We start from the raw sequence: 20,420 nt of genomic DNA, 5'->3' as shown, positions 1-20,420 counted from the left end.
CAGACAATCCAGTGATTGACATTATGAGCTTTGATCTACGCAATTGGGATACGGTGACTTGCATCAACCAAGTCAGCAAGCCTGACCACCCGATCCCGTTAGTCGCCTCTTACAACAAGCATAGTCGCCTTGTACGACATAGGTTGCTGAAGACAAATTTTGACCCGGATCTTCACGGGTACCACATCATCCTGTGTTATGAAGGTATCGTCTTGGGATCAGACCATCGGAATTCCACCGAAAACCATTCCTCGCTATAGTTGCTTGGAATGGCGCGTAAAAAGAGAATTGGATTGTCACAATGACAGCTTATGGATTATGCTTGGCCAGGATACTCCTGCCGTGAACGAACAGTTAGCCCTAGCCTATCGAGCGATGTGGCACCGAGCCTCCAATAGCCGGAATTTTGAGGGTTTTTTAATATATTTTGGGAAAACGGAAGTGACAATAAAGCCCGGGCCTCATTGAAGTCACCAAATCGGTCAATGTCTATCCCCGTTATTTGGGACGTTCAACTTTTATCAAGCTGACGTCATGATACAACATTAATCGAGTTAAAGCGGCGTAAAACACAACTCACTCACTCGTAACGGAGGTCGGGTAGCCTTGTTGTTAAAGCGTTCGCTCGTCACCGAAGACCCGGGTTTGATCCACATGGGTACAATGTGTGAAGCCCATTTTTTGGTGTCCCACGCCGTGATATTGCTGAAAATATTGCTAAAAGCGGCGTAATACCCCACTCCATCACTCACTTACACAATAACTGCAACTTACTAGAATAATCCCCACCGCCGGTTGACCATTTACAGGCGATGTTCTCCCCGATCCGCTCCCCGTTCAGCATACACTGACTGTGTTGAAAGGAGCCGGTAGATGCCAGGTGCTCCGCCCACTTCTGCGCATGCCCACTCAGTTCCTTGCTGTGCTTGAGTTTGGAGGCGCCATGTTTGTCTCGCACCTTGTTGTGGGCTTTCACCACGCCGTCGATGAAGTCGCTCATTTTTTCGGGCTTCTTGGGTTTCCGTTCTTGTGATGAATCGCTTGAGCTGCTACTCTGTAGACACAGATCGCATGGTGTTAGACAAGGATCCAGACGAATCTATAAGCCTTTGAATATTTATTGACATCATTTCGTTCACACTGGGTGTTTATATTTTGAGGGGTGGTTGGGGTGGGGGTTATTCAGTACATTTTTACTCTCTTGGGTCCAGTCTATTGTGTATATTTATACTATCATAACCAATTTAAGGTGACAATTTGTGCATCTTTCACAGCAGTATAATCCAATTTGAAAAAAAGGAGGGTGGGTGCACATAACACCCAATTTGGGGTAAACGTTGAACTGAAAAAAGGGGGGGGGGGGGTGCATTTCCTGTACAAAAAAACTTCACGCACTCACACCTCCCCCATGGATCCGCCAGTGCGTATTTCTACGCAAACATCTCATTAATAGGGTATTGGTGATTTATATTGCGTATTTTACGCAAATACGTAGCATATCTGGAGTTCTGAAAACACTGACAGTACGGACAGTCCATGTGAAACATCATGTAAATACGTTTTGAGATCTCCGTCTGACAAATCGATATATTGTAATGTGTGGTTAACATCCTGGGGGTTAAAGCGTTAGCTCTCACCCACAATGACTCGGGTTCGAATCCCAACAATTTCTGGTGTTTACCCCTCGTGTATGGCTTAAATAATACAAAAAGCGTCGCAAACATCTTCTCACACACTAACTTACTCATTCTGAATGTCTGAATGGATACTCAAGTGTCCTTTCAAGGAAATATTTTTGATTAAGATGAATGGAAAAGTACATGATTAGCAGGTTTATGATGAACAGTATATTTCATCGTTATTTCCAGCAGTCTAACATCCATGTTAATTATGGACATTTTGACTTGTCATTGATGTTTTGACATGGGACCACGGGCAGCCGCAACACAACTGTAGTGCGGCGTTAAACAACAAAACAAACAAACAAACACATACAAGATAGGAGTATCTAAGACTCCACGCAATGCTTCTAGGGCATCGACAGTATGTTTGGTAATTGACCACTCCAGAGAGTGCCGAGTCAGCATATTTACCAGCGGTCACTCCGACCTACTGACCAGTAAATGACCTGTCTGGCATCGATTTATTGACTTCGGTCAGTTAGGGCAGTGCAATACAGGCTGTTATGTTAGATGACATAGTAATTAGAATATGTGCTAAGCAAAAAAAAACATTCACTATGACAGAGGCTTACATTCATGCATATGCAGTAAAAAAACTCGATAGTCCGGACCTCGATAACACGGGAACCCGCGTTAGTGGACGATTCCCGCTGGTAACTGTTATATGAATACAAAGTGACCTTATCCGTACTAATGATTCGCTAATCCGGACAACGCTTCCGTGTAGATTAACGGGGTTCATCGTATCACAAAACATGAGTGTAGAAGTACCTGTCTGTAAAAGAGTGAGTGAGTGAGTATCGATTTGCGCATCTATGAGCAATATTCCGGAAATATCACAGCAGGGGGACATCAGACAAGGACTTCACACATTGTTTGTTTGTTGTTTAACGCCCCCACTCAGCAATATTCCAGCTCTATGACGGTGGTCTGGAAATAATAGAGCCTGGACCAAACAATCCAGCGATTGACAGTATGAGCATCGATCCACGAAATTGGGATAAGATGACATGCATCAACCAAGTCAGCGAGCCTGACCACCCGATCCCGTTAGTTTCCTCTTACAGCAAGCATGGGTTGCTGAAGACCTATTCTACCCCATATCAAGATGAGGTGTAGGGCATGGAATGGGCTTTGGGAAAGCACGGGGTCTGGTTCTGGGTGTAGAACAAGGACGGAATGTTGGGTGTTGGGCAAACGTGGGATTTATGACAAGGATTGAATGTAAGTCAAAGACTGGATGTGGCGGGAGCGACGCGTCTGAAAGTAACGCCGTGACGATCAGCCACAGACCGGCTGCAGCCGGCCTTGAAAGAGGACGAGATTACACGAAGCGTAGCTTAACATCGATTATTATCAATACGCTATAATCCTCCAAGTTAGAATACACCCTGTATTATTCTTACCTTTTTTCGAAAATCCATGTTTTATCCTTAGTGGTTACGGATATATGGACACTGTCTCTCTCTAAGCCCGCAGCCCAGACACATCGGAATATAAGCCAGTGGTATTGATTTTCTGGTATCGCGGGGGCCGTCGGTTAAAGATAACGACCCTAGGAACCCTAAATTACTGCAGCTTAGGAGCACTTGTAAACTATTCCGGCGCGTATGTGATGGGGAAACGTCAAAACTGTGTCATATCGGCAATACTCTGCTAATTCATCTTATTTCATCTGGGGATAAGTCGAAATCTGGTGCTTTCTGATCTTTTTTGGATCCCGGGAAACATAAGCTCCCAATGCCCAATACTGATGTTGTTTGTTTGTTTGTTTGTTTGTTTGTTTGTTGTTTAAGCTATATGACGGCGGTCTGTAAATAATCGAGTCTGGACAAGACAATCCAGTGATTGACATCATGAGCATCGATCAACGCAATTGGGATCGATGACATGCATAAACCAAATCAGCGAGCCTGACCATCCGATCCCGTTAGTCGCCTCTTACGACATGCATAGTCGCCTTTTACGGCAAGCATGGGTTGCTGAAGACCTATTCTACCCCGGATCTTCACGGGCCCAATACTGATGTAAATGCGGAGGGTGACAATGTGCTACCTGGAAGACAGTCAATATACTGGTGGCGCTGGCCCAGGCAATCAACCACTGGTTCGCCTGGTCCAGATTCGACCATTCACAGGCCGCCGCCATATAGCTGGAATGCTAATGCGGCCCCAAAGATTCTCTGGGTGGGGACGTATACATAGTTCAAGGTTCCACCTACCTTTGATCGACTCTTCTTCTTCCCCTGCGGACTAGAACCTTTAAATGGAGACCTCCCGATGCGCAGCTTGCTCTGAAAAAGTCAGTGTGAAGGTGGGGTGCTTATAAAGTTATGACATTACACGAAATACAGAAATAAGGTGTGTGAACATAAAACGTTAGAATAACCAGAATCTATTATCCACGGAAACAGACCTCATTTGGCACCAAAGGCAAAATAGCGGTGAAAATTATATAAATGGATCACTGAAAATGTTTGATGACACCAGGTGTCCTCGAAAAGGGTAAGCATGTCCTGTCCTATTGGCATCGGTATCGGGTAGAGCGCAACTACTAATATCATATTCTTTTCGAACCCCAACAGATCGATGTGGTTGTTTTGTACACAGAAGAAAAGACACGTTACACAAATATTTGTCCCCAAAAGGAGGAAGGAAAATATATAGTATTACAAATATATTTTTATTAAATATTCAGTGCCTACTGATTATTGCATTGTGCCCATTAACGTATTTACTTGTGTGTCGGTTCACTGATTTGGAGAAAATACTACCCTTTCACTTCCGGTTAAGTCTTTTTCTAGACGGAGAACAGATGTCGTAAGATGCGACTAACGGGATCGGGTGGTCAGACTTGCTGACTTCGTTGATGCATGTCATCGTATCCCAGTTGCGTAGATGATGTCAAGCACTTGATTGTCTGATCCAGACTCGATTATTTATAGACCGCCGTATAGCTGGAATATTGCTGAGGGCGGCGTTAAAAACAAACAAACAAACAGATGCAGTCAACATGGCATGTAACTGTACATTGTGAGACTGCTTGGATATTTCCAGTTTGTACTGAAGATGACAGTTGTGACGTATACATCAGTAAAACTAGTAGTTAAATTGGTCTGGTTTATACCTAATCTCGGATTCAGATGCAGCAAGATGGGATTAGGAAGAAAAAAATGTTGCTGTTGTGATCATCCCATGAAAGCAAGATTAGAATTACCTAAGAGCAAACGTACAGCAACCTAACAACAACCTTAATGCGACATTGAGCTGCCTCAGAGCGACCCCAGAGCAAACTTGGAGTAAACTTTGCGCAACCTCAAAGCAACTTCACATGGAGATTCAATCCCTGGTCTGAAAACGGTTTAGCTAATGGGCTACCCTACCGCCGAAATAAACATTGATCATACAAAACATGGTTGTCGACATGGCATCTATTGCCCATTACATGTCTATAATAACAATCAAAATCCTTTGATTGAGCAAAACAACTGGCAGGGATAATTTATGAGATGTTTCAATCCGCTCACATCAAAATCCCTGAACGGGTCTCCGGCCATAGCACCACTTCCGCCATAACTACTGCTACTTCCGCCTGACGTCACTTCCTCCTTCCGGTTGACTATCTTCTCTCCATCTGGCTTGATGATCGTCTCCTCTGTGACTTTCTTGGTGACCTTGTTGGGCCCGGCCCCTTCCGTGACTGTGAACGTCCTGACGCTCCGCGACTCCGACTTGCGAAACCCCCCACTGCTCTGCGTGGGTTGACTAGAAAAAGAGCTGTCTTTGAAGAAGTCTCTGCGCATGTCTTCAAATCGAGTTTTGAAAGGACCTCCGCTGTCGTGCGTGTGTACATGCCTTCCTCCATCGCTGAACCCACTAGCCGGCTTTGCGTCGGCTGGAATACAGAGAAGCAATACATTGTTATTCATCAGATACCCAGAGCTTCGTTCCACACAACAATTTTAGTTCTAATGAGTAACTGGTTGGGTTTAACGCCGCTTCTTACAGTATTCAAGTTAGATCGTGGCGTGTCAGTTTAATGTGGGAGGAAAGCCAGAAGCGATGCATGTCTCAGACGTTACCATTTTTGGTGAAACCCACGACCATGGGTATGGTGCTAACAAACCTAGAAAACATAATCAGGACGAACCGGGATTCGAATCCCCGATCATAGGTTTCTGGCGGTTCAACGGGACATTTTAGTTCTACGACTAACGTAACTCCAATACTTCAACATGTACTTTCCGTAGTAGTAACGGTAAAATCGCTTTGAGGAACGAGGCCGTTGTTTCATAGTAAGGGACCTACCATTTCTTATGCATTTGTTTTGGTAAAACCTGTGGACTAATTATTTTACTAGAACACACTGGTTTCTACTAAAAAACACGTTGCCCCTCAATATTATTTATCATATCAAAAGTCCCAAAGTGTACATTTCTTCATGCGCTCATCACTTAAAGGGGACTATACTCCACGGTCTATTCTTGTCTAGGTCTAGACGTTGTATGCCAAGAGTGAAACAGGGACGTTGAATCTGCGTAATTACCTTAACCGTTAACTGCTGAATTGTACAAATCATGAAATATGGGTGAGAGGGATAAATCGACTTGAACCAAACTTGCTAAGACCGCCAAGACCCGATGCGGACCCTTTGCCACCATTGTTACAGTTCTTATACGAAATCAATCAAAAACAAATGCTGCAACGAAATCGCGAAGACATGAAACTTTTTATAGATAACAACTTTTATCCATCTGATTTATACATTGATGATATGCAGAACATTAACTAAGTACTCACGTGCTTTCTCTTTGATTACAATTTTGCCGTCTTTTGGGGGGAGGACGTTCCTGGCATAGTCCCCCATCATGTTGCCGGCTGGGCGGTAGTTAGCCACTACAATGATCTTCCCGTCCCGAGTCTGGGCCTTCCCCACCCCTACCTCCTTGCTGCCCTTCCACACCACCTGGGTGAAGTGACCTGCAGGAGATTATACACACGTCAAGGCCGTCAGCGACCATCCTCGATTCTCAAGTGTATTATTTCAGTGTTATTACAATAATTACCCTGGACTCATTCGTCATCACAGCGAACTCAAGTGACGTCAGTACCTCCCTCTCTCATATCGGTAACATAGCACAGAATATATCTCGCTCATGAGGGTTATTTGATTGGACGGCTATTTTAGCGTCGTATCATTGACGTCATACTTCGACTGACTGAACTCACGTACCGATGAAAGAGATGGAGAGAGTGATGTCACCTATGAAATGAGGGTGTGGGGATTGTTGGGCCCAGTGTATTCATCACAATAGAAGTTAGTTTGCCGTCAAGACAGTTACCTAATATATACTGACGGTCAAATGAAACTATACCACTTCATAAATGAAACTGCAAACTTTAAAAACACAAGTTCAAACTAAATCAATGCAAAACACATCGTTCAAACACAAAAATGCTCTATGCAGAAAGTGATACACGTCCACGGCATCTGTTTTTGTAGAAATACGAAAAGGCGAAAAACTCGTGCCGCTTTGGCAGCCGAACTACACCTACAATAAGGGTATATATATATATGATACGGACGGCAAGTCAGACACTCACACTGATAAAATCCCACCCCAAAGATACTACGACTGACACCCGAACAACGCGAGCGGGCCCTTGGTATAATACAGATGGGGGCTACCCATGCCGGCATTGCTTGAACATTTCCTTGCTCCAATGTTGCTTTAACTAAATTGATCATCAGACAGGCCAAATCAGGCAGACCCAGGGTAACTACGCCCAATGAAGCCCGGTACTTGGGTCTCCAGAATCGATTCCTGACAGTGACGTGATCAGCGACGAATGCCTAAGGGCTTATAGTTAGTCGACACTCTGTGGCCAGGCGACTCAGTGTTCAAGGAATTATGGCTTACAGGCCTTACACGGGACTGTTATTGACAGCGCAACATCGCCGTCAGAGATTGAGACTGGCCCGGGCTGTACAGAGGGTCGTCTTTACTGCCGGTTCTGTCTGTTGAGAACTGATAGAAGACGTCTCGGATGACATGGATCGTCGTGTTCGTCAGTGACCAAAGCCTTTAGCCAATCGACAAGAACTGATCCAGGCTCTCCAAGAAGAATGGCGACGTATCCCACGTGACGCCGGAGAGTTTTTCCGTGTCTCGTTAATGTGACGTGTCACTGAACTTGAGCGATTTTAGATGTGTATACCCTTTGTCCATTACGTTGAAAGTTTGTTTTTGCTACCTCACCTCACCTGCTGTATGACTGCCAATTTAAATGCAGATTTCGTTGAGATTTTTATCTTTTCAATACATTTTTCTTCATGCATCTATCTTAAAGTGTATGTTTTTTTAAATTACTATGGTAAAGTTTTTTTGGCCGTGTTCTGAAATTGTACGGCATTTCCTTACTTTAGATGCGTTGACGTGATGTGTGACACGCACGCACGCACGCACGCACGCACGCACGCACGCAATGTGTGTTATATGCGATGTTTACCTGAGCTCAAGCTTCGCGGTTCTCCGCCGAATGCATGCATCTTCACCTCGCTATACCACTGGTCAGTGACCTCCTGACCTGTAAACACGACGTGCCATAAATATTAATCACATTATTAAAACAAACAAAAAAGCAAATCATTTTATCCTTTCTTTGATATTACTTGATAGACAAGGTTTTAAAATAAGTTTTTATTAATTATATTCTGACATCGACTAACCGAGGAACTGTCCCCAAAAAGTCTCACATCACATGAGAACAAACGTTTAATTTGTTTGACCGTTTATTCTATCACAGAATTTCTGCAAAGGTGTTACAATGTATTAGAGTAAAAGCTCCACTGCATTCAAGGTATTCTTCTCGACTTTAACGCGTCTATCGTTAAGAGTATTGTCATGGCATATCAGAAACAATATCGTTCCCACAACACGAATATCACAATTACACGTCAATTGTTTGTTTGTTGTTTAATGCCGCACTCCAAGCAATATTTCTGTAAATAATCGAGTCTGGACCAGACAATCCAGTGATTGATATCATGAGCATCGATCGACGGAAATGGGATAAGATGACATGCATCAACCAAGTCAGCGAGTCTGACCACCCTACCCAGTTAGTCGCCTCTTACAACAATCATGGATTGCTGAATACCCAATACGTCCATTGAGATGATGTGGTTCAATAATGCAATATATCATTTGACTTAGCCTATAATCGTTGTGAGTGAGTGAATGCTGTTTTACTACGTGGTTTTTCACCACGGTCCCTATGTACTGAACTGTGGACTAGACAAACCGTATTGAAAGTGCAGTCAGCCAGGTCCCACAATACATACCGGGGCCTTCACCGCATATGTGAGCCCTTCCGTTTTGAGCCCATGGCCTTACATTAAGAAATCAATTTCGAGTGATCCAGCCCTAACGGATGTTTCCAAACATGTTGGGGGCGGCCGGGTAGCCTAGTGGTTAAAGCGTTCGCTCGTCACGCCGAAGACCCGGGATCGATTCCCTGCGTAAAACCATACTCACTCTTTCCAAACATGTGGCATGTGACGGTATTACATGCATAAACTAGACTGGTTAGAATAGGTCTTCAGCAACCCATGCTTGTCATAAGTGGCGATTATGTCTAACGGAATCGGGTGGTCAGGCTCGCTGCCTTGGGTGATGAATGTCATCGCAACCCAACAGCGTGGATCGATGCTCATGATGTCAATCACTGTATTGTCTGGTCCAGACTCGACTATTTACAGACCGCCGTCATACAGCTGAAGTTGGGGTGCGGCGTTAAACAAACAAACAAACACACAGAGAGGCTTCCATAATTATAAGAGACATTGTTCTCTTCAATTGCATTTCATGATGTTTTGGTGTTTAAGTGGCGTGTTATTGTTTTATTGTACATCTGAATTTGAACAGAGTTGATTTATCAAAATCGAATGAAAACTGGTTGTGCAATATGTGCAATCCTGGTACAGCTGAGCGCGAGAGCATGACAGGAGATGGGGTAAAAGCACCTTGGCCCCGTTTCACAAAGCGATCTTAGCGCTACGGCTGTCATTACTCAAACACTCTAAGACCCTCTCACACACACACACACACACACAGACACACACACACACACACACACACACACACACACACACACACACACACACACACAGACACACACACACACACACACACACACACACACACACGTTGGGACGTTTGTCTGTCTATCACTGGTTTGTCTGGTCCAGATTCTGAGCGGCGTTAAACTAGCGCAGCGCACCGACAACTGGCTACCACATAAGCGTCATTCAACGATGAGACGTGGATTACAGAATGAGACATAAGTTTACCTGTGTACGCATCCGGTCGAGATGACCACTTCATGGCAATATTCTCGCCTAGTGGTTCCCCCTTCAAAGAGGCGTTGCTGTGCTGGAATGTGTTTGTGAGAGCCAGGTGGTCCGCCCATTTCTGCGCCGTCGATGACAGGTCTTTGCTGTGGGAGAGTGACGGCGCCTGGTGGCGAGACCGGTACTCGTTGTGAGCCTTGACCACCTCGTCTATGAACTTCCGGTCGGACATGTTTTGTCCCTGAAACATAATAAACGCAATTAATATTATCTGTCGTTTGTCCTTCCAATCAAACATGAAAACGATGATTCCAATATCTGATACCCGTGAAAGGATGCTCGGTAGTGTTGTGAAGTGCTCTCGTTACTGACCACTGTTCTGGTCAAGTCTGCGAATACGTTTTTAAAAGTAGGTTTTGATTTGCTTTTGTGTGTTTGTTTGTTTGTTTGTTTGTTTGTGGCTTAAAATTACACTTAGCAATATTTCAGCTATATTACATCTTCACCTGTTAACACTACCAATTTGGAATTCCAATTCACTGTCATCGGATCCTGGCACGACTCGGATTGCGCCTGTTAGGTTATACTTTTACAACGTCTTGCTCAAAATTATTGATCTAATTAGTGTGTATATTTCTTCATATTTATTCTAATTATCACAATCATAACTCCAATGTTTGCTGTGACTTGATCGTGCCTGGTCAATGATCCTGGTAGCAGGACAGCGTTATGGAAACTATACTGATTGACAGTGGCGTCTTCACATGGCGAAAGGTTGTAACAATGAAATCGAAGCGTTAGTAAAATCCGAGTTATCGTGAATGTGACGTCATTAACAAAAAACCTTCCTTGCACAATGATCTTTGTTTGTGCACAAGTTCTTAACAGAGCATGCACAACATATCAACGGCGATGGGCAGGCGCTGAGATATGAACCATGTTTCATAGCCTCATATAATGTACACAATAAAACTAACACGCCTTGACTTAAGATCAGTAGCTTGGCCAAGACCTCACAAATTGGCAAGTTGACGTTGAATACACTTTGGTTGTGTTGGATGTAGTCTAGGCTGTATGAATCTCAACAATGATAGGTATCAAGGTTTATTAAATAATATTTACTAAATCACATTATCAATAGTATGTCATAGTTTAAAGTCCCGTCATGCCTGAAATAACGTCTACACCAAGGGCGGATCCAGGACTTTTGCAAAGGAAGGGTTCAAAATATCAAATCCTCTCTCAGATAACTTTACTGCCTGCAACATACTGCTATGTTGAGTACCTTTAAAAGTGTGACAGATCAAGGATGACACACAAGGGGAAGAGAACCAACGACCAGCGAATCCTGGCACGGCCCGTGGACTCGACCCCCCCCCCCCCCCCCCCCCCCCCCCCCCCCCACACACACACACACACACACACACAACATAAGCATTAGCCTACGTCCTTTACGTTTGTTGGTTTGTTGTTTAACGCCGCACTCAGCCATATTCCAGCTATATGACGACGGCCTACAAATAATCGAGTCTGGACCAGACAATCCAGTGATTGGTATTGTTAGCAGCGATCCACTCCGTCGGGGTACGATGAAAGGCGATCAACCAAGTCACCAAGCCTGACCATCCGACCATTTAGTCGCCTCTTACGACTAGCATAGGTTGCTGGGGGCCATTTTTACCCGGAATTCCCACGAGGGCAATCGTTACAAGTATGTGGAGGATTTCACTGTAGAGACTTTTGATGTTTATTATATATCATACACTAGCCTGTCTCCCATACCCTAGAGAATACGGTATAAAAGGAATACAACTCAAGTCTGTAATGCGTGAGTGAGTGAGTATGGTTTTTACGCTGCTTTTAGCAATATTCCAGCAATATCACGGAGGGGGACACCAAAAATGGGCTTCACACATTATACCCATGTCGGGAATGGAACCCGGGTCTTCGGCGCGACGAGCGAACGCTTTAACCACTAGGCTACCCGACCGCACCTCAAGTGTAGAATCATTTGGCAAGGTAAGACTGCCTGAAATTAATCATCGTTCTGGGCTCCATGTGGTTTATATTTTTTATTTTGAAGATTTTTTAAGTACTTTACTCTGGGACTAAATGTAGGTCTAATCATACACATACATGTATATATGTCAATAAACACCAAATGTCAATATGTACACTTATGTATAGACCAGACATCACCCTGCACGAGACATGCATGCTGCACGCACTAATATGAACTCAACAGCAGGTGTCACGAGACGGACAACGTCTTTACCAATAAGCTTTTTGTGATCAGACAGCCTCTCACTTTAACAAGAAATGTGCATAAGGATATATTTCCTTTTAATAATCACATGCTTGACGGGTTGTTTGTGTCTTAATAACACTATGTTTAAAAATAAACTGACATCTTAAAATGTTTTCTGTTCGGTGAAGTAAAGAGGTGTGCTTTAGAACTGGTTCAGTTGGTACTCGTCCCACACTGATCATGGCCAATATATTGTCAGTTATACAAATTCAATAACAATATCTACGAGAATAAGACAGACCGTCTTGACTGTGATTTATTCACATTTGTGCAAGGGTAAGGGGGACACATCTTCCCGAGGCAAGAGAGTTAACTGACTGTAAAAGTCCAGTTTCCACCCTTGCCGAACTAGGCGGGGATTATGGAGTTACATTTTGGCTGGACTAACGAGTCTATGCCTAGTCCAATCAAAATCGCGCACCGAAATCGAAATCCGGTTCGTAAACTGTCGTGCCGATTTTGGTCGATTGCAGGATTTGCAAAACATGTGCAGCGCCAACTCGTTGTCAGCAGATATTTTTCAAATCTTTTCATGTTTTTAGTTAAGTTGCTCACGTGATTTGATGCATGTCGTGATATAAGACCCGTTTTATCACAATATAGATCTTGATTATCGAGGACCCAGTGCGGCCCTCTGACATTTGCAATTATAGTGACGAAACGTAAACTCCATTGTTGTGATAGTTATCGGAGTCACATGACTGACGTCAAGCCTTCGTTTCCTTGTGTATCTTGCAGGGCGTGGACCTTTGGAGTGAGCGAGTGTGTTTGGTTTTACGCCGCTTTTTATCAATATTCCAGCAATATCATGGCGGGGGACAGCAGAAATGGGATTCACACATTATACCCTTGCCGGGAATCGAACCCGGGTCTTCGGTGCGTTGGCCTTATGCCATGATTGAGTACATAAGTACGGTGAACAGGACGATCTTTCGAACTTCGAGAAAAACTATCTGTGAACAATAATTCCGTCACCACAACTTCGAACTTTAGACTGCCTTGGCCTACATCTTGGAGTATCAGCTCGGCTCTTGTTTACTAATCAGGAAAACGTTTAAATCAGCCTTTTGACACACCATAGTCTAACCTCTACGCCGATCGTCGCTGTACAAAGTAAGTCAAGAACAAGCAGGTGTTGAAAAGAACCAAGTTTTTTTCTCATTCAAATGAAACCATGTGTTATCTTAATTCAATGATGATTTGTAAAGGTTTCCCTGGTTCTAAAGGTATGCAGCACCAGTACCAGTGGGTAAAAGTGGCCTTTAGGAGCATCCATTGATTCGATGGGGGCGGGGGATGGGGTGTATTTTAGAACAATCTATTTTTCCCCAGCTATGTCCATTATCAAACAAACTATATACACCGAGCTCCATCAAACAATCTATTCATTCCAACTATTAACACAAACATGTTGACGTTTGGTATTTTCCACAAGACAAACTCTTTATCTTCTTCCCCACTGACAACATACTAATCGCTTGGGCTTGTTTCTGAACAAACTCTTCATATACCACACACGCACGCACGCACACCGGAATGCTCCGGATGCTCTGTTAAAATACTGCGTTCTTTCGGGTCGGGGATCCGCATTCGTTGGTGGTGAAATATCCATCGTCGTAGCTAGGTCGGGATGTTAACGCAGTAATCAGTGAAATATACACCGAATTTGGAGAACGGCGGCCTTGTCAGTTTCCGATTTCCTTGTTGATAGTGTTATCTTTGTTGAAACATACAACAGACATTGAAATATCTTGTTCGGGTTTTTGTTATCAGCACAATAAAATGTGCTAAATGGTAAAATGATTACCAATAAGAGACATGTGACATGAGTTTGACGCCGCTTCGAAAACAACCCAGTGCAACCCTGTTATTCCAGACGCTATTGTCCCACCGAAAGGGTCCGCTTTAAAAAAGTTTCGGATTAACGAAACATGTTTACGGAACAATTGTCACTGTGCAGCCCATATCGTCGGGTCACTATGACCCTTTTCATACATTTAACTGTTCCAGGTAGTAACCGTTCCGCCGGCGAGGTTTTCCGATGATCAGCGTTCGTATTAACGAGGTTTCACTCTATTTCATTTATATGACGGTACATCATATTAATGTTAGAGGATAAAGCTAAAAACTGTCCCACGTTGTAAACGTTTCCATTCAGGCGACCCCCGCAAAGACCCAGGTTAGAATTTATCTTCAGCAACCCATCCTTGTCGTAACAGGCGACTATGCTTGTCGTAAGAGGCGACTAATGGGATCGGGTGGTCAGGCTCGCTGACTTGGTTGATGCATGCCATCGTATCCCAACTGCGTAGATCAATGCAGATCTGGTCCAGACTCGAATATTTACAGACCGCCGTCATAAAGCTGGATTATTGCTGAGTGCGGCGTTAAAACACAAACTTCGATTACGCTTGTTTCTTTGTCTGTCGCCGCACTCAGCAATACTCCAGCTATATGAAGAAGGCCTGTAAATAATCAAGTCTGGACCAGACAATCCAGTGATTGATACTATGAGCAGCGTCCCACGCAGTCGGGGTACGATGACACACAATCAAACCATCCATTGAGTCGCCTCGTACGACCAGCATAGGTTGAGAAGGGCCTATTACCAAATGTTTGATTAATTATAAAACACAACACACATGGACTGCATGTCCAAACACGGAAATAAATTCTACTTCCTCATTCGTTAGCAATACGTTAATCATTAGACACGTCCTAATATGAACTAAATTGTACTGACCTGAAATTTGGGAGAAATGTGTATTTTGAACGTAGATCGCGACATGATGTTGGTAGCTGGTCTCTATATAACGAGGGTTGGATGAATAACGTAGTTTCAAGTAACAACACCGTTTAGTTCCGTTTTAGCAGCTGAACTGAGGTCAAAGGTTGCAGTGACACGCGGGGACGGGAAACAGTCAAGTGGAGTTCGTTCGTCAACTTGTGATGGTTAATCATGCCGTGATTCATCGTCCATGCATACTTAAATCACAATGATGAATTCAAATTTGGCATAAGTTGTGAGTGAGAATATCCGGGTTTCGTTTTCACTAAAAATGGTGTTATTTAAATTATTATTTAAATCATACACAGCGAGATATCGAGATAGGAAGGGTGAATACATGATCGAAGTTTGGCTATCTCGATATCTATGATTTAAATGATATAATTCACACTGTTGGTCAAAGACTTCACGACTTCTCCTTGCTCTAACTTTCCTCCAAGTTGCTGAAATTCATTATGGAGGCACCCTTCTTACGGGGAACATTTTCTCCTGTATTATTTGAAATATAAAACGCTAACGCCAGAGAATAATAAGTCTCGTTGATCTGTCAAACAGATTCCATAGCGCGTAAAAGGCAAACTAGTGATGAACATTATATAAATGGATCACCCAGAATCAGTGGTGATATCGGGTGTTCGCGACAGGGAACAACTTTAAATGTGGCAGCAACTAATCAGCATTTGACTGACTACTATATGCCAGAAACTCCCCACACTTGGTGTAATATCACTATTAATGTTGCAAGACTTGTTTAACACCTCGTATGTTCATGCTGTTTGATCTTCCAAAACCTTTCCTTGACCTATATACCGTAAACTACGTTTATAACGAACTCGCTTATAACGAACTGGTGGATATAATGAACTCTTTTTGGTCCCGTCCATTTGTTGTTTATATGCTGTACATATATATATTATAACGAACTACGGTTATAACGAACTAAAATTAGTGGTCCCTTTGAGTTCGTTATAACCGTAGTTTACTGTATCTACCATTAATTTATACACTGTATATCATGCAAACATTTTCTGCAGTTATCTCTGTTTAAGTGCACGATACATCGTCATGCCCCAGCTACCGTCGATAACAAATAATAATGGTGTTTAAGTATCATAAGTATGATTAATGTCATTACAGCCTCAGTTAGGACGGGCGGAGCGCGTTGGGTTCACTAATAGGCCCATGGCCTCCAATGTATGTATACAGAACATTCCATCTACGGCTCACTCGTAAACACACTGAGACAGTTCCAACATTTTTAAACAGGGATGCACATTAGACCCAAGTCACGATGTGCTGAATGATATATGAAACTGAGACATTGTCCGTGTTATTGGGGCGGTGGGGTAGATTAGTGGTTAAAGCGATCGCTCGTCACCGCGAGGACCCGGGTTCGATTCCCCACATGGGTACAATGTGTGAACCCAATTTGTGGTGTCCCCTGCCGTGATATTGCTGGAATATTGCTACATGCGGCGTCAATCCTTACTCGCTGACTCAATCACTCAATAAGTGTAAGGTGTCGGAAAAATAAGCGGGTGCCACACACTGCATCCCCCTACCCTGGATACCCAGTGAATACATAAGATATAAAGACATAAGCAGTAGAAGCATCTACAACCAGTAAGACAATAAAATATGCTATAAGAACAGTGCTTAAATGCGGAATTATATATCATCTTAGAATGGGCTAAATAACAGCGCATAGTTCCCATGTGCGTCGGTATTGGTATACTAGTATATTACTGTCCACCAGTCTCTGCTTCGAAACATGGAAAGAGCACATTGGATTCATGGTTGTCAAATTGTGGAGGGAGAAGTTCAAAAGCTGGATGACCGATAAAACATTGAATTCTTTACGTTTTGAGACATAACCCCCCGCCTCTCTTTAAACTTAACTATGAGTGAGTGAGTAAGTTGGGTTTAACACCGCTTTTAACAGTATTCCAGTTATATCACGGCGTGTCAGCTTAATGTGGGAGGAAAGCCCGAAGTGATGCAGGTCTCAGACGTTTACCACTTCGGTGAAACCCACGAGCACGGGTATGGTGCTGACAAACCTAGAAACATAATCGGGGCGAACCGGGATTCGAACCCACAATCAAAGGTTTCTGGCGTGCCCAAGGGACGCAACTCTGCACAGCGAATCGCGGCGCCTTAGACGACTGGGCCACCCGTGCCCCCTTAACTGTGAGAATGTTGACAACCCAATGGTGATTTCAGAGAGAGAAATGCACAAAATCATTGCCTAAATATAATCTGACATATCCAAGCTGAAGCTCCACACCACGCATGGAAGAGCGGCTCTATATTTCTTGGCACGTCATCTCGTTTAAAGTAAAATAGTCATGCTGTGTAGTTTAAGAGCAAATGTACATTGATTGAAGCTGTCACTTATTGATTTTGTCTGATGAAAAACTTGTAACAACACATGCTACCTTAAATAAAAATATGAATTATTGTGCAAAGAATCATTTTCTGCGAATGTTGGTTGGTTGGTTGGTTTGTTGTTTAACGCCGCACTCAGCAATATTCCAGCTATATGACGGCGGTCTGTAAATGATCGAGTCTGGACCAGACAATCCAGTGTTTAATATCATGAGCATCGATCCACGCAATTGGGATCGATGACATGCATCAACCAAGTCAGCGAGCCTGACCACCCGATCTCGTTAGTCGCCTTTTACGACAAGCATAGTCACCTTTTACGGCAAGCATGGGTTGCTGAAGACCTATTCTACCCCGGAATCGTATGCATGCATGCATGCGTGCGTGCGTGCGTGCGTGCGTGCGTGCGTGCGTGCGTGTGCGTGCGTGAGTGAGTGAGTGAGTTTGTGTGTGTGTGTGTGTTCAGTTATTCACAAGACCACATTTAACTCACACCCATTTCGAATAATATTACACTCATGCCACAAACAAGACTAGTGAAACACGATCTTAGTAATCATAAACACGTTTATCGGGTTACATACGGTAATACTTTCCAGTCACTCACATGAAACAGATAAAACGTCAGTCAGCTCTGCGCGACAACTATGAGTCATCAATGACAGCAATCAGCCAGGGGTGGCAGCCAATGAGCGGCTTTTAGCGGACATAATTTACTTTTCTCAGTGGAGCATGACCTGCAAGTCTGTATATCTCGGGGCAGATATCAGCCGTCAGTGAAAGCCTCATTCAGGTTACGTTTGTAAACAGAAGAATATCTTCATGACAGCATCCCCTTCACTGATTTATAGAGCTAGTGCTTGGTTATATATCGACAAACGTTGAATCTATGGTTTAAAAACTTGAATGGCAGACTCATGTGACCTTGCATTTATAAGCTTATAACGAAGGTGAAAGTTCAGACGTGTGAATTTACAAACTTGCTTACGCAGCAGAAATACTCACACGATATTAACCCCTTTGATTGTGACATAAATACAAACAAAATATCTGCCACTAGCGTGGCTATATCCCCCGCCCCTGTTGCAGAATTTATTACATAATTAAATCTAAACAAACCCTAACCTTTTTTAACCGAGGTGGAAATTGTAAAAAAAAAGAAGAGTTTTTAACCTATGTCCATCTTGTTGCCATGGAAACGTAAAAAATATAAATTTCTAAAATTTCTAAATAGCAAAAGGCACCAGTTCAGCATGTACCTGACAAACCTGCAAAGTTTCATGATAAAATATTGAACGGTTTCTGAGTTATGCTCCGGAAACGAACCCTACCCTCACAGAACCTAAGTCTATCTTGCTGCCATGGAAACGTAAAAATTAAAATTTCTAAAATTTTTAAACAGAAAAAGGCACAAGTTCAGCATGTATTTGACAGACCTGCAAATTTTTATGAAAAAATATTGAACGGTTTCTGAGTTATGCTCCGGAAACGAAACGTGACGGACGGGGGGACGGACGGACGGAGCCCGTTTCTATCCCCCGCTAACTTCGTTGGGCGGGGTATAATAACAACATTGTATAGCAAAAAATGAAAACAAGCGCTGACCAATTCGTAGTCGTGTTTCGTGTAAATTATTAAAACACTGCTTTGTATGTCAGTTTAAAGAGAGCCTGTGTTTTAACAGTCTTAAATTGTTTGATAGGCATTACTTATAAGTTTACGGATGACAAAGTAAAGACAGAAACAACTTCTTTATTTACTGTAAAGGCGACGTTTCGGTACAGAACCTTATACCACTGTCAAGCAAGTCTTGCAGTTAATGGTTACACAATTACACAGTCAGTCAGTGAGTATTATGATATTACGCACTTTAAGCAATATTCCAGCAATATCACGGCGGGAACACCAGAAATGGGCTTCACATTTTGCACCCATGTGGGGATTCGGACCCGGGTCTTCGGTGTTACGAGCGAACGCTTTAACCACTAGGCTACCCCACCGCCCAATTACACAGAGACAATGTCTTAGTTTCAGATATGGTAAACGCCGCACTCAGCAATATTCCAGATGTATGACGGCGATCTTTTAATAATGGACCCTGGACCAGACGATCCACACCTTTGGGGTACAATGACGCAATAAGCCAAGACAGGGAGTCAGACCACCCGATCCATTGTCGCCTTTAACGACCAGCATTGGTTGCTGGGACCAACTCTAACCAGGTATCTCCAAGGGTGTTGTACTATATAATCACAGCGTTAATTCTATACAGAAATGGAGGACAGACCACGAAGTAGTCCTTATATATTTATTGACATGTTTATTCGGACATATTTCTGATTAAATACTACATATTAATTTTAAGTGACTTGGAAACATAACTAAGCATTCTATCCTTAACGTGACAAGTTATATAAACTGATCAAGCGGAAGATCAAAAGATACGACCAGCACGCCAGATGGCCGGCACGTCGTTAACGGTATTGGAAATCTCTCTGTGTTTACTGTTGACTGGAAACTAACATATCACGCACGTTATTGATAACTGCTTACGGTATGGGACACGTCGTCAATCTGGTGGTGATTGACGGTTCGGATAGCGCAATGTATTCATCACTTGGAATGTCCTTTTCAGCAGCGTTCCACAGCACCGGGTTAATTGCATTCAGTTTGAATGTGTTTGATATTGATTCAATATGAGTGAGTGTCTTGGGGTTAACGCCGCTATGAACAATATTCCAGTTATATCACGGCGAGTCAGCTTAACAAGGAAGGAAAGCTTTGATCATGATGTTGGTCTCAGACGTGTACCAGTTTGATGAAACCCACGAGCACGGGTATGGTGCTGACAAACCTAGAAACATAATCGGGGCGACCAGAGATTCGAACCCACGATCAAAAA

At 43.3% G+C, this 20,420-nt stretch overlaps 1 protein-coding gene across 3 annotated transcripts in view; it reads right to left on the bottom strand.

Moving 5' to 3' along the window:
- The window catches only part of LOC124145546 (cell wall protein PRY3-like), a 41,704-nt gene that overhangs the window by 1,523 nt on the left and 19,761 nt on the right, over positions 1-20,420 (bottom strand). For 2 of the 3 annotated variants that reach the window (XM_046515361.2, XM_046515358.2), the window contains exons 2-7: positions 10,035-10,275; positions 8,192-8,269; positions 6,482-6,661; positions 5,209-5,576; positions 3,904-3,975; positions 775-1,054 (exon numbers count right to left, since the gene is read on the bottom strand). In XM_046515361.2, the coding sequence (XP_046371317.1) occupies positions 775-1,054; positions 3,904-3,975; positions 5,209-5,576; positions 6,482-6,661; positions 8,192-8,269; positions 10,035-10,266 (1,210 nt within the window). In that variant the 5' untranslated portion in view covers positions 10,267-10,275. Of the gene's footprint in view, positions 1-774; positions 1,055-3,903; positions 3,976-5,208; positions 5,577-6,481; positions 6,662-8,191; positions 8,270-10,034; positions 10,276-15,085; positions 15,239-20,420 lie in introns of those variants that run through there. The other variant, XM_046515360.2, reaches the window with a different exon arrangement.

The sequence above is a fragment of the Haliotis rufescens genome, unplaced genomic scaffold, assembly GCF_023055435.1.
Source record: "Haliotis rufescens isolate VD_foot unplaced genomic scaffold, xgHalRufe1.0.p SCAF_8, whole genome shotgun sequence".
Taxonomy (NCBI): Eukaryota; Metazoa; Mollusca; class Gastropoda; order Lepetellida; family Haliotidae; genus Haliotis; species Haliotis rufescens.
The sequence above is the reverse complement of the archived record's forward strand: the minus strand, read 5'-3'. Positions and strand labels throughout refer to the sequence as shown.